The 24827-nt window shown below is 48.4% G+C and overlaps 1 protein-coding gene across 1 annotated transcript in view; it reads left to right on the forward strand.

The window, feature by feature from the left end:
• Igf2bp2 (insulin like growth factor 2 mRNA binding protein 2) overlaps positions 1-20986 on the forward strand; it is a 108786-nt gene extending 87800 nt beyond the window's left edge. Inside the window, exons 8-16 of the mRNA XM_057764291.1 lie at positions 376-498; positions 1088-1223; positions 3481-3609; positions 10336-10404; positions 11970-12086; positions 15497-15571; positions 17184-17315; positions 18163-18276; positions 19224-20986. Of these exons, the coding sequence (XP_057620274.1) occupies positions 376-498; positions 1088-1223; positions 3481-3609; positions 10336-10404; positions 11970-12086; positions 15497-15571; positions 17184-17315; positions 18163-18276; positions 19224-19316 (988 nt within the window). The 3' untranslated portion in view covers positions 19317-20986. The remainder of the gene's footprint in view (positions 1-375; positions 499-1087; positions 1224-3480; positions 3610-10335; positions 10405-11969; positions 12087-15496; positions 15572-17183; positions 17316-18162; positions 18277-19223) is intronic.
• The last annotated feature ends 3841 nt before the right edge of the window (positions 20987-24827 follow it).

The following is a 24827-nucleotide window of genomic DNA, read 5'->3' on the forward strand; positions in this document are numbered from 1 at the left end:
CTTTGGATTATACTGCTGCGCCTTGGCTGTTTCTCAGTGATATTACTGTGAATGTCAAATCACAAATGATCGTGATTTTTATTTCTTTTTTTATATATGCCCAGAAGTGGGATTGCTGGATTGTATGGGATTCTATTTTTGTTAATGTAGCTCCCCCTGGCCAGGCCGCCCCGTGGACCCACTCTCTGCTGTCTGGCTACTAGTGAGTAGAAGGTGGAAGCAGAGTTAGCCTGTGGCTCGTTTGAGTCAGGATTCGTAAGCTGAGGTTCGGAAAGAACCTTGAAAAGTTGGTTTCCATTCATAAAAAGTGCAGGGGATAGCTCAGAAAAAGACAAGAGTGTCTGTCCTAAGTGTTGAATGTGCTTTGTCTTCTAGAGCTGAGGAGGTTCCTTTGAAAATCTTGGCCCACAATGGCTTGGTTGGAAGACTTATTGGCAAAGAAGGCAGAAATCTGAAGAAAATTGAGCATGAGACAGGGACCAAGATAACCATCTCATCGTAAGTTACCCCTCAGACTATTATGTGCGGGAGCAGCTGACTGAGCCTTCCTGTCCTCTGCTTTTGTCCAGAGGGGAAATGCTCAGCCATGCCATAGTCTCTCTGAGCAGCCATGGAAACTGACCCACGGGTGAGCTCTACAGTCCCCCAGAGTGCTCACCAGCACCAGGGAGACTCTTGGCCTACCCTAACACCATGAAAATCTTAAAATAAAAAATATGGTCGATTCTGTGGCACAATCCTGTAATCCAGGCTCTCAGGAGAAGAGGCAGATAAACCAAGAGTTCAAAGCGAGCCTTGGCTGCACTGTAAACTCAAGGAGAGCCTTAGTGAGACCTTTCTCAAAATACAAAGTAAGACTTGGGGCTGGGGATATAGCTCAAAGGTAGAAGACTTTCCTAGTACGTGTAAGGCTGAGGTTCATTCCATAGTCTGTGCCCATAGATTATATATATAAAATGAAAGTCACTAGTAAGATTTGAGATTAGATAGCGGATTCTATGCTGTAGTGTTAAGAGAAATCAAGTCTTTACTGGGATGTGCCTGTGGTCTGGAGTTTTATTCTTCCTGTCTTTTCCCCGTTGGCCAGCTTACAGGATTTGAGCATATATAATCCCGAGAGAACCATCACAGTGAAGGGTACCATTGACGCCTGTGCCAATGCTGAGATAGAGATCATGAAGAAACTGCGCGAGGCCTTTGAAAACGACATGCTGGCCGTTAATGTAAGCATCCAGTTCTTCCCTTTCTGCTGGTTTTCCCACAGCTAAGCCAGGACCCAGACTCTGCAAGGATAGCTGTCCTTCAGCTGAGGAGCAAGTATCTTAGGGAAGAGGGAAGGGCTTCTGACTTCTTAGGATTAAAGATGCCAGTGAACTGTGGGGAACACAGGTCAGTGTGAGCCGCTAAAATCACACCTCCAGACCATAAAGTGGGGTGATGTTCATGATCATGTGTTAGAAAAGGGAGATGTCAAAGCTGGGCTACACATAGGCGTGCAAAGTAATGTGGGTCAACAGGGCTAGATGCTGCCTACCAGAGTAAAAGTTAGAGAGCCAGGAAAGTGGGTTCCCCTGTTTTCTAAACGTTGTATAATATTATTGTGTCTTCTCTCTCTTAAAAATTTCAAGTATATACTTTAGCCAGGCCTGGTAACCACACACCTTTAATCTCAGAACTGGAGAGACAGAGAGGCAGGTGGATGTCTGTGATTTCGAGGTCAGCCTGGTCTACATAATGAGTTCCAGGCCAGCTGGGGCTGCATAGCATGACCCTGTTTCCAATATGTATGTATGTATGTATGTATGTATGTATGTATGTATGTATGTATGAATGTATGTAAATAAATTGACTGGGCTGGAGGTTTGCCTCTGTGGTAATACGCGTGTAGCATATGTAAGGCCTAGAGTTAATTATTCAGGGTCAGAACAAATGGCACCGTGGGGTATAGAGACCTTGTCTGTATAGGCTGCTTGGGGGCAGATCTGTCTGAAGCAAGCCTGTGGGAGGAAGGGAATGGCCTAACTCTGATTGGCATCTCTCGCTTGCTGGTGGACGCTCTTAGTTCCCCTAGTAAATGCTGTCACCCACTTGAAGACCGCACATTCTTCCTGTTTCTTTTCTCTCACCTTATAATTGTTGAAATATTTTCTCCGTCAGCAAAGCCCAGACTCAGTCTCAGAAGAGTAAAGTCTTTCCTTTTTCGCTATAATTTTCTGAGAGCGGAAAGGGTCCTTCGATTAGCCACACAGTTCATAGGCCACAACCCAGCCTCATTGACCTCTTGGCTTCCCATCCCACCCACGAACATTTCACAGGGGAACAAACAGCGACAAAGCCGGCTGTACTGCAGCCCCACCTCCCCACAGCAATGCTACACGATTCTTTCTCATGTCGGCATCCCAGCCCCACCTCTCCAGCCCCCCTCCAGCCCCCACCTCTCCAGCCCCCACCTCCAGCCCCCCCATCACCGCAGTGTGGGCACCTTTGTGGCAGTCATCTGGCCGTCTCATTCTTTGCTTGCGGACTCTTGATCTCTTTGCTAAGCATCTCTTCCCGTGAACACCTGGCTAGACTGAGAAGAGGTGTGGGTGTCCTGCACATCGCTATCCAGAGCGGGTCACTTAGGTACCTGCGTCAGATCCATGCTGTGTGAGGCAAGCACCAGGGCTTAACAGGCAGCGTGAGGACCCAGGTTTGCTGGTCTACATTCTTACGAAAAGGAGCATTTTCCAGGGTGACTTTACTCACAGAGAGAAGATGCCTCATGTTTAGGAAGCTAAGGAATGGGGCAGGCTGGGCACAGGCCAGCGTAGGGCCAGCATCTCTACCTCCAACCCTGGTGAGCATCCTAGATTGAAATGTGAAACAAGCAGTGAGCTCTTGAAGTAGCTGACCCGTCCTTGGGTAACTAGAAAAGACTGGTGTTTGCTCTCGTTGAACAAATATTTATTGTGTACTAGTGTGTCAGGTACTGCCTACAGCTCTAAGTACAATGGCCGCTGATCCAGGGAAGTGAGGCAGGAGCGAGGCACTGAGCCTTTGATTCTATCTTGTGTCTTTGAGGAAATAGGAGTGTGAGGAGAGCCTAGAAAGGCCATGTCAACTGGGAGGGATGGGGGACACCTGGGCAGGGGAACAAGGAGCAACAACAGGGCTCAGGGGTCCAGAGGTGAAAGGGCACAGGGTATTCAGGGAGCAGGATTTGCTGGGGTAGGAAGCAGCTAATGAAGGCATTGTTGGCCAAAGTCAGATATGTAGATATACCCAGGGGTGGCAGGGAACCTTGGGAGGAAGGTCGCAGTTAGGTTGACAGGTTGGGATCCGTTGTCTACACCCAGTCCAAGGTGAAGAAGTCCAGGTACCTAGGGGAGCCGACTGGGAAGCAGGGGTGCTACGCAGACAGGAAGTGAACCTGACCGCTGCAAGCCTGGCCCTTCCGGCCTTATCTCCCTCATCTTTTTTCTTCATTTCTGTTCCCAGCAACAAGCCAATCTAATCCCAGGGTTGAACCTCAGTGCACTTGGCATCTTTTCAACAGGACTGTCCGTGCTCCCTCCGCCAGGAGGGCCCCGTGGGGGTCCCCCCAGTGTCCCCTACCACCCGTTCGCTGTAAGTAGCTCAGTGTCCCGAGGGTCACTCATGTGGGGCGCCTCCAGGCAGTGTTGAGTGAAGGTAAAAGCTTTTATTTGCAGTCCTGTCTTCATGGTGGGAAGTGACACTGGCCCTGGCTCTGAGTGTGTGCACTCAAGCGTGGTAAGTGCCGTGCCGCAGAGAAAAGGAACTGCTCACCAATTTGCTAACTAGAGGTCCTTTTTTTTTTTTTAAGATTTATTTATTTATTTTGTATATGGTGTTCTGTCTGCATGCCAGAAGAGGACCCCAGATCTCATTACAGACGGTTGTGAGCCACCATGGGGTTGGTGGGAACTGAACTCGGGTCCTCTGAGAGAACAGTCAGTGCTCTTAACCTCTGAGCCATCTCTCTAGCCTCCCAAGGTCCATTTGATAAAAATAAAAGTTGTTGGTCTGGCAGTGAACACGCCTTTAATCCCAGCACTTGGGAGGCTGGGGCAGTTCAGGGTCAGCCTAGTCTACAGAGCAAGTTCCAGGACAGCCAGGCGGGACTCTACAGAGAAAACCTGTCCCGAAAGAGCAAAACACAAAGAGAAAAAAGTCGTTATTTCAAACACTGTTCATGAGCACTTGTTATTTAATCCAAATGTTAAGGTACCTGGATTATTCTTGAATGCATACACATTCCCACCTTTGTGTAGAATTCAAATATACTTTATTGAAAGGAAGTTTTAAAAAGAAAATGCTAGTGTGTTCGCTTCTAAACCGCATGCCATCTGATATGTAGCAGGCTCTAAGTAAGTATCGTTTGACTCATAATTCTCAGCGAAAGAAACGTGAATGGTTTGTTTCCTGCTTGTTGCCCTCACTCAGAGCCGTTGTTCAAGATTAGTGTGTTACCAGATGGGGGCTGAAGACACTGACCACACTACAGCTGCCTTCCCCCACCTTGTCTTCTCCAAGCACTTTTTGTGTGTAAACTGTTTCAGTGGGGGAAAATCAGATGGGCAAGGGAACTCTGTTCTGCTCCCTGGTATAGGCATGGCTAGTGGCTCCTGGGGCCCCCTCCGCTCACACCCTCAACAGGCACGGACTGGCACCATGCCCACAGGCCCAGCACATCCTGACTGACTTGCAGGAGCTTCCTGAGGTGTTTCGGAGCACTGTAGACCGTCTCTTTGGTTCTGTCCAATTTCCTCTAAACTAAAGGAAGGAGCTACCACTGGAATGCACGTGTGTCTGTAATGGAGGGGTCGTGGCGGAAGCACACGGGATGGATGTTTTCACGTTCTTTATCTTTGCTGGGAGATGTGATAACCAACCGTTAAAAGACACTCAAGACATCTCACTTCCTGCATAGGGAGCCCTATAGTGTCGGTCTGAAAGTTATAAAGCCCTTGACAGCTGAAATTACAGTAGAAAATGAGTATTACAGCTTTCTCTTAGACCAAATTGGTGCAGGCTTTTTCAGCATAAAGGAATGTTTTCTTAGTCCGTGAATTGTGATGCATGCCTATAGTCCTAGCCCTTGGGAGGCTGAGGGGGTCGGACTCCAGACGTTCCAGGCAGCCTGGTCTCTACATAGTGAGACCCTGTCTCAAAATGAAATAGATAAGTCAATACAAACCAAACATGGGATGTTTTCTTTTGGGCTTTTGGCCTTTAATGTCTTGCTAAAGAAAAAGCCCCTTCATTCAAGATTGTAAAAAAATGTTTTCCTTATACTAATTTTCAGTTGTTGGTTTTTCTGGGGGATGTTTATATTGTATTTTACAGGGAATTGATCTTGATCTAACTTTATTATTTTTCCAAGTGAATAGCCAGTTTCCCAAAGGAAGTTATTGAGTAATCTGCTGTTTTATAGGTCAGCTTGAAATCCAGCTCTGTACTTCGTTTTGCTTTTGATTCTTTGTGACAGGGTCTCCTATAGCCCAGGCTGGCCTCCCGCTAACTCTGTGATTGAGGGTGGCTTTGAGCCGCTGATCCTCTTTCCCCCTCCAGCTGTCCCTCAGCCTACCTCATTGTATTTCTGCACTTCGTTCCTTTCCACTGAACTCTGTGTCTGTGTAGAAGTCACTAGCGTTTTATGACATCTGGCAGTTTCAACAGAAAGCTTGCTTTTGTTTTTGCGTTTTTCCGCAAAGAATGAGTTGGAAAGATGGCAGCTTTTATTGTTTGACAAAATGGAAAATATACTGGTTTTTTTTCCCTTTAGATATGATAAATCCTACTCATAAGACCTCTTGACCTGGCAACTTTGTTTGGAAAAAGATAATTTTTTCCCATTTCTTTAGAAAGTTTCTGACTTGGCTTTGTTAGTTTGTAGTTGTCTATCAAAGTGTCCATTTCAGTTGTTGTGCTGAACCTGTGCAGAGGATGCTTGTCTGTCACATGCAGGACTGTGGGTTTCCTTCCAGCGCAAGGGGGAAATCCACTTTATCTCTGTTTTAGATACAGCACCTTAAAGTCGTGCATAGCAGGTTGCTTCCTTTCTTAAATGGCCAATCTTGTGGTCTTTTGTCTCTTTTGTTTCCTAATATTATATGTTTGTATCCTTAGTTTTTTTTTTTTATGTTTTTCAAGACAAGGTTTCTCTTTGTAGCCTTGGCTGTCCTGGAACTGACTTTGTAGACCAGGCTAGCCTTGAACTCTCGGAGATCTGCCTCCGAGTGCTGGGATTAAAGGCATGCACCACCACTGCCCGACTATTAATCTTTTAATAAGATTTGCAGAGTTTCCCTTTTCCATTTTCTACTTATTTATTTATTTACTGGCAACATTTCCCTGTAGTGCAGGCTGGCCTCAACTCTGTGCTTCTGCTTTGCTACCTGACCTCAGTGCCCTGATGACAGGCAAGTGACAGCACACCTAGTTTATGCGGTGCTGGGGAGCTACCCAGGCTTTGTTACGCTTCACAGGTACTTACAGCGGAACACACGTCCAGTCTCCTGCTAAGGAGATAAGTGATGCACAATTAATAATAACCCAGAGAGAAAAATTGGGGTTCAACCTAAAGATCAGAAAAGCAAAACAACCAGCCACTGGCTCTTACACAGTCTGTCAGAAATGGATGGAGATCCTGCCTCCAAAAATCTCAGAATGAGACTGTGTCTGAGAGCTGTCTCCTCCTGTTTGATATTCCTCTGTAGGGCTGGGATTAAAGGCATGCACCGTTTCTATGGCAACTAATATGGCTACTGGGTTTAAAGGTGTGTGTTACCACTGCCTGGTCTGTAAGGCTCACCAGTGGGGCTGTTTTATTCTCTGATCCTCAGGCAAGCTTTATTTATTAAAGTGCAAATGAAAGGCCACTACAGATAAGGGATTCCATTTGTTATTGCGTGGTGTGGTGTCTCCTGCGATCTGGGAGCTCACTTTCTTTCTGAACTTGTTCACCCGGCCTGTTGATTAGCCTTGCTCCCTTCCCTCTCCCCACTGACTTATACATGCCTAATGAGATGTAATTGTACTTTCATGTATTTAGTGAACTCGAGAGGATATATTAATGAGTCCTTAGGGAAGTTTATTGATAGTGTTCTCCTGAGACTGCTCCAGGCATGTTCAGATCAAGGAAGCTGAAGTGGTTCAGATCTCAGGCTGCAGCCATCCTGTTGGCAGAGGTGTGGGTGAGCCAGCCCAACGTAAGCATGGGACAGCTGTTGCATCACTCATCCGTTACGTGGTGGCATGGGCAGGACAGAGATGCCCTCTCCGCGCCCACCCCTCTGCGTGCTGGCCCTGCCCCTCACCAGCTGCAGCACTGGGGAGAGTGGCCCCTACGCCTCACCTGGACAATGCAGTAGAGCTGGCCCTGACGGTGTAGATGTGAGAGAACCAACCCTGAGGACAAGAAAGTAGGAGAACCGGCCCCGCCCCTTGCTCACAGCTGCAAGTGGTGAGCTAGCCAGGGCAGTGCAGGAGAGCTCACCCCGGTGCTGAAGACAAGGGAGAGCTGGCCAGCTGGTCAACCCTGCATCTATCCAGACCCAGAACCAGGGTTATATGTGATCTGAGATCTGCTGGAGCACATGAAGGGACCGGTCCTGCAGACCCAAAGCTGCAGGATTTCCACAACACAGGGAAACAGAAGGAAAACCAAGAGGAGTCCCCGTGAGGGCCCAGCATCGATAGTGTAGCAGAAACCAGAGGCCTCGAGCCAGACCAATGACTCTGCAATGAACTCTGCAAGTAACGATATAAGGGGTACTCTGTCTGCCCCTAGGCTAAGACTCTGCTGCTGTCCCCTTGTGGGACACACCTAGCTGTCACCTTCATAAAAGCACCGCCCCTTCCCCACGTTCTCATAATGTGCTAAGGTTTTTAATTTCATATATATATATATATATATATATATATATATATGGAAAGAAGAAGTTGCTTACGGACAGGCAGATGCCTTCTGATCACCAGAGGAAGCAGAATTTGAAAATCCCATTCCATTGGATGCTGTCACCTCCACCCTAGCATGGGGAGGTGGGAAAGAGAAAGGCCATGTAGATACCTGCTCGTTGTAATAAGCACTCACACTTCTAAAACAGCCCACACTCTTTGGCTCCCAGATGTACTTGAGGTCAGTCCACATCTCCACCAGGCCGGCAAGGGATGATCTCAACCACCTGCTTTCTCCTGTGTCCTTCAGAATGCCTTTGTAGTCACCATGCTAGCCTTCTGTCTGACTTTCAGAGAGACCAACCATCCTGGCCTGACCTCCCAAGAACCCTGCTGCTCCGCATACTTCTTGCCCAGGGCCGTGCGTGATCTTGGTCTCCGAGTCTCAGTTGCTGCCTCTGGGCTGCTCACGCATTCCATCTTTGTGACCACTGTCTTAAGACTTCTCTGAAGTTATTTTTTGCATTTGCCTCACAAATAGACCACAAGTCCCCTCATGTCCCTCTCTCCTAGAGTAAGATCGCCCAATCAAAAGCTATTGGGCCAGTGAATGGATGGCCAAACACAGCTACAGGCATTTGAGTCTTTGGGGGGGGGACTCAGAAAGTAGATGGCCAGATAAAGGCAGTTGAGTTGAGGGGAGGGGACTTAGAAAGCTATGAAAAATGGTCCCATTTGTAAAAGAGCTAGAGATTCAGGCTTGCGTAGGTCTGAGTCTCAGCTAGAAATGACTCCTTGGCTGCTGAGTTCAGAATTCTTTCCTTCTAGCAGCCCTGCGGCTCCGACTTAGGCATAAAAGGAATCTGTCCTCATTATCGTTTTACAGCTAATTTAACAATCTCTCCTTTGTCCCAGGGTGGGACTGACTGACGTGGCAGCGTTCATGTTTGGACCCTGAACACTTGGAATACAAACGGTGCCCTAGATCTGTTCTTGGCCTTGCATGGGCGCTAGAATCACGATTTACAGGAATCGCTTTTGCCATGGGAGCCGAAGGAACAGTACTTGGGGCCAGAAGCAGGGGCCCCGTTTCCCCTGGTTAGAGTCTTGAGTGAAAAGCTCAGGAACTGGCTCCCCTCTACCAGCCCAGAATAGAACCTGCACAGAGAAAGGGCTGAGGTCCACCTGCTTCCCAGAGAGCCTTCAGAAAGAGGCAGTTCCCTCTTGACCCACCTTCAAAGGGGTCAAGCTTCCCTGAGACCCTGGTCTCATGGCCCCCCCTTGTGGGCAGAGGCATTACTGCAGCCTCTTCAGTTGTGAAGCTGCAGGTGTTGTGGCCCTACCCTAGGACCTGGGAAGCCCTGCAGGGTGCTCATAACTCGGTCTTTTCTTTCCAAGCTCAAAAGAACAGTTGTTTCTGTTGATAAGGAATCCTAAGTGAGTCTTATCTGGAGCTGAGTCTAGCTGGAGACTGGGATGGTGGAAGACACGCTCATCTCCCTCTGTCAGGCAGGGCTGTGTGCCTTGATGCTCTGTGCCTGTCACCATCATGCTGGTGGTAGCAATGAGAGTACTGTTGAATTATGTGGCCATATGTGAAACATAGTTAATGCAGCTTTGCTCACTTAGTGTGTGTGAACTCGGATAGCTTTCTGTCTCGCAGGACCACTATGAGGTTAACGGACTTATAAATAGATATAAAATATCATAGTCCCTGCTATGCCATAGATATTCAATTAAAAAGTAGCTACTGTTTCGGCTTTGATTTTCTTTTGGTTTTTTTTGATTTTCAATTTTTTGACGGCTAACTCTGCTTCATGAGTGCACATCTGCCCTCCCGCTCCTCCCCTCCTCAGTCTGCCCTCCAGCTCCTCCCCTCCCCTCATCTGCCCTCCTGCTCCTCCCCTCCCCACATCTGCCCTCCTGCTCTCCCCTCCCCACATCTGCCCTCCTGCTCCTCCCCTCCCCACACCTGCACACAATGCCTTTGTCTGGTTCCTTTCTCTTACCTTCACTTTCAGTTTCTCCAAACTGAGTTTCTGTCCCTTCTGATCTCTGATGCTGCTAACTAGTCTGTCTTCCCGGGATCATATTCGCTTGTTCTGAATAATTCTTGGCTTTTGTCCCCAGAGATCTCTGTTGTTTGTAATGTACAACTTGTAATTTTCCCATAATGTAGGAGCCACTAGCCCTGTCGGCACCAAAAGGTGGGTCGGAGCAGTGAGAGCGTGAGTAGGCTGAACTAGAGAGAGCAAGGCTTGTCTTAGAAGCTCATTCCAAGGGCCTGTTGCAACCAGATGACACCTTGCCAGGGGTTCAGAGATTAGGAACACAGAGGTAGACGGTGTAGATGTGACAGTGTTGCTGGCTCACAGAGCGTGTGTGCTGCACGGAACAGACAGCCGACTCACTGACTGCCTCATTTGTATGCAGACCCACTCCGGATACTTCTCCAGTTTATACCCTCACCACCATTTCGGCCCGTTCCCACATCATCACTCCGTAAGTGCCCCTTGCATGTGCCCCAGCCACCCTTCTTCCTGCTCCATGGCCCGGCCCCACGTAGCCCCTGATGAACAGACCTATGAATGGTCACAGTATTCTCTGCTGTGACTCTAGACTTTCTCAGGAGTGATGCAGCAAGCCACCCTGCTTCACACTCAGTGCAGAACCTCTTAGGTACTGCGAGAGGGAGGTGGGAGGATTGGGAGTTTGAGGCCAGCCTGGGCTGTGTAATGACTTTCACGCCAGATTAAGCTACATACAGAGTAAAGTCCTAACTTAAAGAACAAAGAGCCTAGGGCTATGGCTCAGTCATTGAGAGCGCACACTGCTCTAATGGGGCTGGAGTTCCCAGCACCCACTCCAGGTGGCCCACAGTCACTGGTAACTCCAGCTCCAGGGGATCCAGTGTCTCTAGCTTTTGTAGGCACCTGTGCTTACGTAGACATACACACACGCGCACACGCACACTTTTTTAAATTATATTAAAAACACAATAGAAAACCAGTTAGGAAATACTACTAAGCTAAAGAAAAGTTTGCAGTAGGCAGGGGATGTGGTGCCATTGACAAAGTACTTGCCATCCAAGCATGAGGACCCGAGTTCAAATGCTAAGCACCCACATAAAAGCCAGGTGTGGTGGGGTGCTCCTTGTGCTGAGGAAGTAGTGGCAGGATCCCTGGATCTCACTGGCCTGGTAGTCTATCTAGATCGGCAAGCCTAGGTTCCATGGGATACTCTGTCAAAACTAAGGTGGAGAGTGGCTGAGAAAGACACCAGTGTCAGCCTCTGGCCTCCAGCATGTATGTGTACTCATGAACATGTGCATAGGCTTACACCACACAAGACTTTTTTTCTCATTTTGCTGGAATTCTTAAAAAGTCTACTAACTGAAGACACATCATTCCCTTAAGAACCATTGGCAGCCTGGCCCAGGAGCCTCTGTCTTTCCTCGGGGTTTCCAGGGAGAGGTGGCTTGCCCACCTCCCTCATGGGGCCTGGGAGAATCACAGCAGGGTGAATCTCCTTGTGAAATGGTAGTCCTAGTGATGGGACGCACTGGACAGCTGTCTCTGTCTGTGGCCAGGTGTGTTTAGTACATTTTTACTGTTTCACGTATTACTATATATATGCAGGCTGGGATGGGCCACGGCACCATGTGGAGACAGGCCAGCTTGTCTCCTTCCACAGCAGGTCTCGGGGGTTGAATTTGGGTCATCAGGCTGGCATGATAAGCACTTTTTAATCCACTACACCATCACAAAATAACCATTTTGGTTCTTGGATGAAGGCACAGGAAACGTGTGCATTAAATCTGTGTATGTCAGAGAACCCAGGAAAGGGCGGATGCTTGTGCCCAGCAAACATGGTTGCTCAGAGGTGCTTGTAGGCTCATGCTGTCCCGCTTGGGTTCATATACAGAGTACCAGGCCACACAAAGATCAAACATGCCGTGTTGGCCGTCTCTGATGATGTCCCCGGGTAGTGAGGCTTTCCCATTCTGGTACTCTCTGGGCCATGAGGTGCCAGATTAGAGGGACAGTCGTACGCGTGTTCTTTTCTAGTACCCAGAGCAGGAGACTGTGAATCTCTTCATCCCAACCCAGGCTGTGGGTGCTATCATCGGGAAAAAGGGGGCGCACATCAAACAGCTGGCTCGATTTGCTGGAGCCTCCATCAAGGTAAGATTCTTGCCACCAGCTGCCTGTCCCCATGGTCCTCCTCTTGTCTGTGCCAGACAATTCTTATAACCCCTACCCCCCGAGACAGAATCTGCTCCCATTCTTCATCTTAGTCCATGCTTCAAGGACTTACAGACTATGAGAAAAGAAATGGGAGGAAGAGCTTTCTAAAAAGTGCTGATAAAATCATAGACAGACGGGGCTGATAGCATCACCTGTTAAGAGGCTAGAACTGAGCAGAAGGTTAGGGAAGTCCTCTTGGTTTGTAAAACTGATGTGTGCAGAAGTGGCTGCAGTTAGTCCCGGATTCTGCCTCCCTTGTTGTCAGGGATAGTTTGCCGTGGGCCTGCCTCAAGCCCAGCTGTCAGCTCCACTGAAATGCTGCAAACCCCATGGAATACTTCCCATTGCTATGGAAAATAATTCACTACTATAAGAAAACCCAGAATTACGAAAACAAGTTTCATGACTTGGAGAGAAAGAATACTTACACTTTCTCCCTGAGAGCTGGAGTTTCTCCCACAGAAAGTATGACGGGAAAACAAAACAAAAACAAACAAAAAAACTTTCTGAATTGTGCAGAATGAGAACTGCGGTGCCACCGGGGAAGAGTTGCACCTTGTTGGACTCTCAGACTGCATCTGTCTTTGCAGTTAGAGACTCACATTCGAACTGGGTGAAGCCTAGACCAGGGTGGCTGCCATGTGGGCGTGGGGTCCGCTCTGCCCAGTGGCTTGACACAGGCTGCATCCTGGCCTAGCTGATGGAGAAAGCGAGGATGAGAACAGGCTGGCTGCACCCAGAAGATCTTTGCTGGTGCTCGGTGCTGTGGTCAGGGATGCTGAAGGACCACAGCGAGACAGTTTGGACTAAAGAGCTTTGTGGGGCCCTTTCACCCCTGCCCCACTTTATTGGGGAAAGTGAGCCATGGAGAGAATAGGGACTAAATGAAGCCTAAGCCAGCCTAGCTCTTGGATAGATTAAATCTCATTGACTTGTAGTGTCCTAAGCATCTCCTATGGTTGACCATAGCAGAAATTTCCCCATCCACTAATGCTTGTGAGAAATGGAGCCCAGGAAGTTTGACTGTCCACCCAAGGCCACAGAACTAGAGTGTGACTGTCCTGTTTCTGCTCCATGACTGCCTCCTCCCATAGCAACCCTACTGATCATTCCCAGTTAACACCCTCAGGGAAATGCAGAGGGGCCCAGAGGAGTTCAGGCACAGAGGTGACTAGTCCATTAGACGTCACTCCACAGCATTCTCAGTTAAGGACTTAGTGCCGGCATTGGATCTTGAAGTTGACAGGGCTTCCTGCCACCTGCTGCAGGACCAGCCCATCCCAGCCTCCATACCCTGGACAGACTGTGACTGCCACCCAGAAATAACTTCCTGCCATGGTCCTTGAGCTTCCCTATTTATTCTTTACCTGTGGCTCCCATCTGTCCTCATGCCACAGAGTAAGTAGTCAAGGCCAGAGGAGTCTTCAGAGGCCTTGATGAAGGGGTCCCTCTTTCCAGATCAGTGCAGGTGCCAACATGCTGTGGATGAGTGTTCCCGAGAAAGCTGGGACACGGCGCTGGACCCTGAGGTCCTGGGGGAGACCCTTGTTTAGGGCCTAGATGGGTGAAAACAGAATCATTCCTCTGAGCTCTGGAGACAGTATGCTCACACAGCAGTGGAAAGGAACCTCCCTGAGCCCTGGGTTCCTTCTGCCTGAGCGGCCCTGTAACAGACTGTGTTCCTCCTCTTTTGCTTGCTTGCTTGAGAGACGTGGTCTCTTCCCTGTGGAGCCTCCAATGGCCTTGAGGCACTAATTCTCCTGCTTCCATCTCGGGAGTGTGGTTTGCAGCTGTTCTCTCTCTGCTCGACTGTGCAATGCTCTGAGGAGCTTAGAGTTGAGAATCTCGTTGGGCCCCGCACGGTGTGTGGTGTGCTCGCCTGTAGCTCCTGGCTCACCCTTCGGTTCCTGCTGCACCTTCCTTTCCTTTTACTTTGAATTATATTTAATTTTGCAATGATCTGATGATTGAGTTTTAACTTACTTGTTTTTGAGAGGAGAGTCTTGTGTTTGTGTTGTCCAGCTAACCTTCAACATCTAGTCTCAAATGATCCTGTTGTCTTGGCCTCCTCGGTAGCTGGAACTACTGACATGAACTGCCAGGTCCAGCTCGTATAAAAATGTCTTAGCCAGTGTTCTACCGATGTTCCACTCCCTAAGTATTCAAATCTGAACCTCTGGGGGCATTCTTATTCAGACCACCACATTCCACTCCCTGCCCCCCATAGGCTTGTAGCCATATCATAATGCAAAACATGCATTCAGTCCAATTTCAAAAGTCCCCATAGTCTATCACAGCGTCAACACTGTATAACACTCCAAAGACTCACGGCAGTCTCTTAACTGTAATCCCCTATAAAACCAAAATCCAAAGCAGATCACATACTTCACACCACAGTGATGCAGCAAAGGGAGAAGGGAGGCATAGTGAGGAAATACTGGACCAATGCAAACTGGGCAAACTCTGAACTCTGCATCTCCACATCTGATGTCAGCTTGTCTTTCTCGGACTGGTTCCACACCTGTTAGTAGCTCTCCTCTGGCGTCCCCAACATCTTGAGGACTCCAAGGCGATCCAGGCTTCGCCTGTCTGGGCCCTGGCACTTACCTGGTCTCTGTAACTTTTCTTAGTCACAGAGGGAAATTTCCCAACACCTGTCTTATATCCTTGATTCTAAAGCCGGAATCATGTGACTAAAGCTGCTGCTCCTTAAGCATTCAAATATATGAACCTACTGCAGGCCGTTCTTAAACTACAGACCTCCAGCCAAATTATCGGTGAGGTCCTTGTTTGTAATCTCACGGGATTAAAAGCTAGCTGGCTCGGTCCTCCCGTGCTCCACTGATGAGTGGGGACATGCACAGGAGAAGGGTTTGCAGAGCCATGACCAGAACCAAGAAAACGCTATCATTTAGTGACAGCCATACCTGCTCTGCCTCCTAGTCACGTACGGCTGGTTCCTCTGCGAACTGAGTGTTAGAGCCAGGCTAACCTTTCCTGCAGCTCTACTGGTCAGACAGCGTGGACTAACCCTCCTTCCCTCTAGACCCGGGGGCTGGCAGAGCCCGTTATCTCAGAGGACTTGACTGGGGTAAGAGGCAAGTTGCTGAAGGGGGCTCACTGCAGGGACAGGCAGTAGCTATGACCTGCCCTGACCTGCCCTGGGTAGCCAAAGACTCATATTTGATACCGAGGATTAAGGCCATGACTTCCTAAGACTCAGGGCAGAAATGGCACTGTGTCAGTGTGGAGCTTGAAGGCGGAAGCCTTGTCATCAGCTGGTGTGAGCATGTTCTTAGACAAGCAGAGGGGCTCGGCCTCAGTGTGTTCCTTTTCTCGAACTGCAGATAGCTCCTGCAGAAGGTCCGGATGTCAGCGAAAGGATGGTCATCATCACCGGGCCACCTGAAGCCCAGTTCAAGGTCAGTGCCAAAGACCATGCTGGCCCTGCAGGCTCTGGGTGCAGGGCAGACAGTGCAGAGGTGTTGAGGTTCACTGTGGCGGCCTCGTGTCCTTCTCCCCTCTGGGTCCTCATTGCTCCTCTGTGCTCTGCCTTCTGTCCATGGAGAGGTGGATCGTCTGTAGGTGCCCATTCGGGGTGGTAGTACCTCCAGCATGTCTCTGATTGGGTGGCTTGGGTCCCCCTCAGCCGTGGGTGTTAACATGGATGCCGAGAAGAAGCTTTTTGTGGTGGGTGCTCTGGCAGCCTGTAAGGGAATTCTGGCAGCACTGGAGAGTTCCTCTGTAGGGAGCTTTGCTTTGTTTCTGATGTTGTTCCTCTAGGAACATTAAAACTTGAATTTCAAGAAGTTGGAAATGAGCCGGGCGGTGGTGGCGCACGCCTTTAATCCCAGCACTTGGGAGGCAGAGGCAGGTGGATCTCTGTGAGTTCGAGACCAGCCTGGTCTACAAGAGCTAGTTCCAGGACAGGCTCCAAAGCCACAGAGAAACCCTGTCTCGAAAAACCAAAAAAAAAAAAAAAAAAAAAGAAGTTGGAAATGTGTATTAATTTATAAGAGTTCAGCCCTTAATAGTTAAAGTCATAAGGAACCAGAAGCCTTCAGCTAGAAAATGAACTGACAGATGTGGTATACCCACACAAGGGAATATTATTTTGACACAAAAAAGAATGATTTACTCAATGCATGCTACCAAGGGATGAACCTGGAGAAACAAGAGCTTGTAGACCATGGTTCCGTGTACACAAGAAGGGGTGGCAGCTAGCTGCTGATAGGCCAGTCCTGGGAATTGAGCCCAGGGCTCACACGTAGGGGGCAGCAAACTCTCAGCCGCTGAGCCACATTCCTAACCCTCTTCCAGTTGTTTAAAAATTTTGATTACAGGGTCTCCCTAAATTGCTCAGGTTGGCCTTAACGTGCAGTCCTTTTCTTCAGCCTCCTGAGAAACTGGGTATTACAGGTTTGTGCCCGCACTGGGTAATGGGGAGGATCCAGAATATTCTGGATGGTGGTGATGAGCCCACACGTATTGACTACCAAGTACAATACTGAAGTAATGACTTCACTACCAGGTGCAGGGTCGTGAATTTGATTCCCAGCACCACAAAAACAAACTAACAAAACCAGCAGCATGTTTAGACTCAGCAAATGCTGTCACCATCTGCTTACCTCCTTTGATGACCAGAGAAGTGAGCAGACAGTGGAGGGGAGTTAAGAATGCCTTAAACAAATTCAGCCAACCAAACGCTACAGGTTCTGGGGATATGGAAATAAGGATGCAGTCTTAGTGGCTCGCCAGTCCCCCCCCCCCCCCCCCCCCCCAGTCAAGACACGCGTTCCCTAGAGGGAGCAATCACGTGCAAACCAAGAGGCTTGGCGGCATGTCCAGATTCTGGTAGAGTGAGGTTGTTCAGCGCATGAGCGTCCTGGCTCTGTAAGGACTGAGTGGCTGTGCAGCTGCCCGGGTGCCCAGAGGAGAGACCGCACATCCCGTCACTGAGACTCCTGGTTCCTGCACAGCCCCTACAAAGCAGTGTGGCCGGCAGCTAGCCCTTACCAGTCATCTTGTTCTCAGGCTCAGGGACGGATCTTTGGGAAGCTGAAAGAAGAAAATTTCTTTAATCCCAAAGAAGAGGTGAAGCTGGAAGCCCACATCCGAGTTCCCTCGTCGACAGCTGGCCGGGTGATCGGCAAAGGGGGGAAAACCGTAAGTCAGCTCCCCACTCGAGTCCCTTCGCCTGGATGAGTTCCCTGCCTGGGCCAGGCCTGATGACCCTCAGATCCTCACGAGGTCTTTTGCTCGTTCTTAACATGTGTGAGGGCCTTGTGATGACACAGGGGTTCTGACAGGGGCAGGATGAATGAGGCATGGGGATTCCGAGGGCAGAGCTGTCACCAGCAGGGCCTAATCCCATGGTGTCACACACACTCTATTCCTGAGTGCTGTGCCACCTACCCCTGTTTTTATCTGAAAGACAAGAAGGCCATCTTCTACTCCCTCCCCACATACACATCCGCATGTAGCAGATAGAACCCATTTGAGACCACTCTCTACCTGGTTTCCAAGTTCCGAGACTGTAACTCTGCCCTGTGCTCTCTCCTGAGCGCTGTCTCCAGGGGTCCTCTCGCTCTCCCGTTTTCTGGTTCTTTCTCAAGTCTGGCCGTCTACTCTAGGGGAGTTGGCTCAGCAATAGGATGAGAATTTTTTATTTTTTATTTATTTTTAGTTTTTGAGATAGGATTTCTCTGTGTAGCTTGGGAGCCTGCCCTGGAACTTGCTCTTTAGATCAGGCTGTCCTTGAACTCACAGAGATCCACCTGCCCCTACCTCCCTGTTGGGATTAAAGGCATGGGCCACCACCACCCAGCTTCTGCACTCTGATCTTCAGGCAAGCTTTATTTATTAAAACACAAAATATCACTATAGAAAGAAGATTCAGCCTCCCTGCCTCCCCTTCTCCCGCATCCCTAGAGTATCTCCCTCCACAGCCCACATATTGGCTTTACTGGGATGTGGGGTGCGCTTGGCCTCGCTCAGTTTTCTGCCTTTCCAGGTAAATGAGCTGCAGAACTTGACAAGTGCAGAAGTTATCGTGCCTCGTGACCAAACGCCAGATGAAAATGCGGAAGTGATCGTCAGAATTATCGGGCATTTTTTTGCTAGCCAGGTACTATTCTGTGAGGGCCTGCCTCCTGCCTCCTGCCTCCTGCCCGCTCTCTGCTAGTTCACATACTGTATCTGTGTCAAGTGGCCATATACTTGAGCCCCTCCTGAGCCCCTGACCTCAGGGACTGGAAACTGTTGGTGCAAGGCTCCTGGCATACTAGGGTTGGGAATTTAGCATCCCTTTGCCCTCCCAGCCTTCCTCAGAGGAGCCACATGTCCAGCTGGTCCCCAGCAGGGCAACCAGGTGGCCAGGTTTCACTGCGGAAGGTTAACTGCTCACAGTGGGGCCCTAGTGTTCTGTTGCTGTCTTCCCCACCTCCTTAGAAGACCCCATCACTGTTGCCCTGCACTCAGAGAAGCCAGCCCTGCAGTGACATGTGCCTTTTGCTGGGTGGGTTTTAGAGAGAGGGCAACAGTGATCCTCATGTAAGCGAGGGAGAAGGGCAGTCTGTGGTCTCCTGCTTGATCTGACTCTCAGTTGCTCTCCTGTGGCCTGGGGAGCTGCGGCTCAGGGTCGGAACTCCAGCTCTTCCGGATTTGGCAGGGCTCTAGTCTCTCCGCTGATCTTTCTAGTGCTCTGGGGAAGGGAGGGACACAGCAGAGCTCAGGTGTCTTCAGCCCACACCTCTCCCCCCCATCAATGGTCACTGTACCCTACAGCTGCTCTCTGGCCGGACTGCTCATTGTGAATTAGAAGCTGCTGGTTCCTCCCCCTCCCACCCTGTTGCACCCTCCTTCCTCTCCCCCACCCCATCTTGCACCCAGTAGCCTTGGTGAGGTGAAGAAGAATACTTCCCTGGCTGTTGGGTGTGGTGCTGAGGGACCTGGGGGAGGTGAGATTGGTCTGAGCACTCGTCTCTCCTTTCCCAAGTCCCAAATGGTTTCCTGTGGGCCCCAGAACTGGGATTGTCTCTTCCCTGTGCCCTCCCCTCCCTCTCTCTGCTGCAGACTGCCCAACGCAAGATCAGGGAAATTGTCCAGCAGGTGAAGCAACAGGAGCAGAAATACCCTCAGGGAGTCGCCTCACAGCGCAGCAAGTGAGGCCCCCCAGGCGCCAGCAAACAACCGATGAATGTAACCCTCCCAACACCTGACAGACGAGACCAAACAGCCAGCAGATCGGGAGCAAACCAAAGACCATCCTGAGGAGTGAGAAGTCTGTAGAGCAGCCAGGGCCTGCAGACCCCCACACATCCTGGGATCCAGGAGGCCGAGGGAGGGCCGGGTTCCCCAGGAACACCACTTGACCTGCGCCCAGCTTCCCCTGGCTTCTGCAGGCTTACCGTCATCCACTGCCCATCCACTCAGCTCCCTCCTCAGCTCCCAGGACGCCGTCCCTTCCAGTTGAACTAACATAGGTGAACATGCTCAAAGCGAGGCAAACCTCTGTAGCCTTTTCTTCGTTGTGGAAAGTGTCTCTGTACATGGCTGTACATACTAGAAGGGAAGATGTTAAGAAAATGTGGCCTGTGGGTTACACAGGGCGCCTGCAGCGTTAATATATTTTAGAATAATATATCAAGTAACTCAACTCACTCCAATTTTTACTCAATTATTAATTTTGTTTTCTGTTGAAGAGAAAGCAGGCTTTTCTAGACTTCAAAGAATAAAGTCTTGGTGAGGACCATAGGTAGTGAAAGGAACTTTGAGCCACCCATACAAAATTCACTTGGAGGGAAATCTCGTCAAGGACACTTTACGGCAGTTGTGGGTCACCTGTGTCTATCAACAGAAGGGATACCGTCCCTGAGGAGGGGCCCCAGCCCTTGTCACCTGTTTATCCCATACACCCATTTCTCTGCGGCACGGGTTTTAAACTGGTTTTTTGCATACTGCTATATATTTCTGTCTCTCTGTTTATCTCCCTCCCCTACCTTCCTCTCTCTTCTTTACCTGCCATTCTTTGAATTTCTTCATCTTTTTCTGTCCCCACCCCATATCTATGCACGCCCCCCTCCCCCCAGGCAAAGCAGTGCTCTGAGTATCACGTCACACAAAAGGAACCATTGCGAAACACAGGAACCAGCTTCAGCTTGCCCCTGGTTACTCAAGCGAACAAGAGTCGATGGCACTTGTCCTAGCCTCTAGAAGAGGAAAACGGGAACCCTCCAAACCAGCCAGCCAACCAAACAAAGGAATGTTCCAGAAAGAAAGAATGTACTTTGTCTTTCTACATTTTGGTATATAAGCCATCAACATTTAGTGAAATTGTTTCTTCCTTTAAAAATTGAAAGTGCAGGAAAATAGCAATTTATACAAGGTTGTTGGCCCAGGGCGTTAAATTCACAGATTTTTTTTTAAAATGAGAAAAACACACAAATAAAGCTACCTCAGGTGTTTTTTTACCTCAGCACCTCGCTCTTGTGTTTCCCTTAGAGATTTTGTAAAACTGATAGTTGGAGCATTTTTTATTTTTGTAATAAAAATGAGTTGGAAAAGAAAAAGCTTTCAACTTGCCAGCCCGGAGCAGGCGGCAGCCCAAGCGTGCGGCTACTGGGTTGGCTCGTCTTCCGCTGGCCAAGAGCCTGCGTGGCCTTCTTGTGGACACATCTAAAAATGTTTATTTTTTAAAAATGACAAAAACAGAGAATATTGGAGCCGTCCTGAATTTCAATAGGGTGCGTGCCGTGAGGGCTTTTGCGCTGAAGGATGACCACGGCCTGGTTATGTGAAGAAGCCAAGAAAGACACCACCAGACTGCAATGCCGGTTTCCTCTACTGCAAACAGTGTTCTTTGACAAAAAAAAAAAAAAAAAGAAAAAAAAAGAAAAAGAAAAATATATCCAAGCTAACAAGAGTCTGGCGTCCTGGTGTCTTATTTATTGAGCGATTAGACAGTCGGGACCTGGGCAGCTCCCTGTCCACATGGTTGGGGGCGGGGAACTGGATGAGTCAGTGGGCAGCCAGCAGCTGCCGTCCCACCGGGTGCTTGTGGGAGGCGGGCGTGTGTTTCAGCCTGTGGATGACTCAGGTGCAGATCTATAGGCCTAGAGGGCAGCCTGCTTGGCCAGCTGAGCTAAATCCTCAGCCTGCCCAGGAGGACTCAAGTCAGCCAGCTCTAGGGCAGAGGCTCTCAGCCTTCCTCAATGTTGTGACCCCCGACCATAGAATTATCTCGTCACTGCTTCATAACTATAATTATAACTTGCTAGTTGTGAATCATAATGTAAACTGCTCTCCAATGGTCTACCACGACCCCTGTGAAAGGCTTAAAAAAACAAACCAGGGGTCGCGACCCATAGGTTGAGAACTGCTGAGTTAACCATCTTCTAATTGAAAGCTTAAAAATGCGTAAAACATGGGCACGGTGGCGCACACCTTTAACCCCAGCACTCAGAGGCAGAGTTTGAAGCCAGCTTGGTCTACAACGCGAGTTCCAGAACTGCCAGGGCTGTTACACAGCAAAATCCTGTCTTAACCAAAAGTAAAACAGAATTAACCATTGTCGAGTTCCAGGCTGAGCAAGGCTGAAATAGTGTAGCTCGGCAGTAGATACTAGCAACACAGCAAATAGGAACAGCATGAAGGGACCGACCTCCAGGGCCAGGCTGTCTGCCTGATGGTCACCATCTCTCGGAGGATCGCGCCACTTCCCCCAGTGGGAGGTGTAGAGGTGAGTACTGGCATACCAGCGGGAACACAGAAGCAAAGTGGGCTTTGGTTTGCTTGCTTTTGTGTTTTTTACGCTCCGGTCCTGTGTGTCATCCTGGCTGACATGGTACTTGATGTGCAGTGTGCTGCCTGGAGACTCACAGCAGTCCTGGCCCAGCCTCCCGAGTGCTGAGACTGTTGGCGTTCACTACTATGCCGGGTAGAAAGGTGTTAAAGGATAACACTGGGCACCAAGAAGCTACTGACTGAAGTGTTGGACTGCCTAAGGCAAATCGGTGCCAGAGAATATCGGCTTACCCAAGCCACTATGATTGTGGCCTTTAGCGTGCGTAACATGCACATAGATACATACATACACACACATGGATACATACATATACACACAGATACATACACACACAGATACATACACAGATACATACATATACACATAGATACATACATACAGATACATACACATAGATACATACACAGATACATACATATACACGCATAGATACATACACAGGTACATACACAGAAATATACACACAGATACATACACACATAGATACATACATAAACACACATACACATCAGAAACCAGTATCACACTATAACCATTCAAAAATAGATTTAGGCCGGGCGTTGGTGGCGCACGCCTTTAATCCCAGCACTCGGGAGGCAGAGGCAGGCGGATCTCTGTGAGTTCGAGACCAGCCTGGTCTACAAGAGCTAGTTCCAGGACAGGCTCCAAAACCACAGAGAAACCCTGTCTCGAAAAACCAAAAAAAAAAAAAAAATAGATTTAGGGGCTGCAGAGAAGGCTCAGCGGTTACAATGGCTTGGGGATTGGCTATTCTTCCAAAGGACCTGAGTTCTATTCCTAGCACCCACATGGCAGCTCACAACTGTCCATATCACCAGTTCCAAGGAATCTGGCATCCTCAGACATACATCAGACAAAACCCCAATGTACAGAAAAAGTCTTTTTAAAGTCTTTTTAAAAAAACACAGATTTAGCTTGGCCCCATTAATGGTGCCAGGAACTCACATGTTCAAGACCTGCTTGGATCATCCTATGAGACTGTCTCAAAATGAAAAGTAAAATCAAATGATCACCTATACCTATGGATCCCAGAATTAACTGTTCTGAAAAATAAGGTTAAATATATTTTTCAAAAAATATGTATATGTGTGTATATATATGTATACACACACATATAAATATATTCCAATTTTTTTCTGATAAAATTGACTATAATCACCCCAAAGGGTTGTGAAACAAAAATTCTGAAGTAAAGTCAATTCAGTTTCAGGTGTGTCTTCTACTCAGTTTGAGGATGAATCTTTTTTTTTAAGATTTACTTATTTATTCATTATATATCTGTTGGCATCAGATCTGATTATAGATGGCTATGAGCCACCATGTGGTTTTTGTAAATTATTGCTTGTCCTTCGATAGTTTACTGCCTATTGATTACTCCCCCTCAATCTCCTCTTAGCTCCCTCCCACCCTTGTCTACCCCACATCTTCCCTATGGAACTATTTCTCACCTCGAGAATCTGCTAGCTTTGTTCTGTGTGACTGTGGCTTTCCATGGCTTCCTCTGTAGCCTGGTGGGCTCAGCTGTGAATATACAACTGCAGACAATGGTTTCCCCTCCCCAAGAATCTGTCAATAACTGATAGACGTTCAGCAGGAAGGGGTAGAACCCGATGAGCCCACCCCTATCCATGACTGCTAACAAACAGTCTTGGTCTTCCATATGCCCGGTGCGCGCATCCGCTGCACTGTGTTCCTGGTCGCGAGGGGCTATGTTGTACTAGCACAGAAAGTTCAGATGAGGAAGGTTCATTAAAATATATGTGTATATTTATACACAGAATTTTTTGTATTGTGGGTTTTGTAAATAATAGTATGATTCCTTGTAGCATTTTTATATGTCCTTGTTTTTTTGTTTTGTTTTTTTTTGTTTTGTTTGTTTTTTTGAATACAGGGTTTCTCTGTGTAGCTCTTATTGTCCTGGAACTCACTCTGTAGACCAGGCTGGCCCTGAACTCACAGAGATCCGCCTGCCTCTGCCTTTCAGCACTGGGGTTAAAGGTGTGCGGCACCACTGTCACTGTCGGTCTAGATGTCACTGTTATTATTATTGTTATTGAGCCACCTCCCTCCTTCTATATTTACCTTCCTCTCAGTTCCTAAAGAGCCAGCCCTGCTTTCCCATTTTCCCCATCAGATCACTTGTACCCTTCTATTCCCCGTGCTCTCCTTCCACCTTCTGTATTTACTCTGCTCCCTGACACTACGGATCCCCCTCCCATTTCCCTGATACCTGGCAAAATTCCTCCCTGTTGTTCCCCTACCTCCCTATCTTGGCAATGGTTCTGTTTTACTTTCCTTGTTTCTGTAGTTCCTATATGCTACGTACTGGCATCTGAAGGTTTGGAGCTAGGAGCCTCCAATAAGAGAGACCATACGGGGCTTGTCATTCTGGATCTTGGATGCATCTCTCAATTCGGTCTTTTCTACTTCCATTTATCTGCAAAGTTATTTCATTTTTCTTTACAGCTGATTAGTATTCCTAGTGTGTATGTGGCACATTTTCATTATCCACTTCTTGAAAATGTAGGACTTGTTTCCAAACAACAAAAAGCAGAAGCTTTTTAGTGTCATGAATTCTTGGGCAAATGGAGTCCTGTTCAGAAAGTCCTTTCCCGTACCTATGTCATGGAGGGTATTACTGATATCAAGTTAAGGTCTTTGATCTATTTGGAGTTAGTTTTTGTGTACTGCATGTTGGCATGCAGTTTTCCCAGCACCTTTTGTTGAAGATGCTTTCTTGTTTCCTGGGTTGTTTGTTTGTTTTTGAGTCTTTGTCGGATATTAAACAGTTGAAGTTATGTGTGCTCATGTTTGGGTCTTCAGTATGGTTACATGCCTGTTTTGTTTTTTTT

The sequence above is a fragment of the Chionomys nivalis genome, chromosome 3, assembly GCF_950005125.1.
Source record: "Chionomys nivalis chromosome 3, mChiNiv1.1, whole genome shotgun sequence".
NCBI classification, from domain to species: domain Eukaryota; kingdom Metazoa; phylum Chordata; class Mammalia; order Rodentia; family Cricetidae; genus Chionomys; species Chionomys nivalis.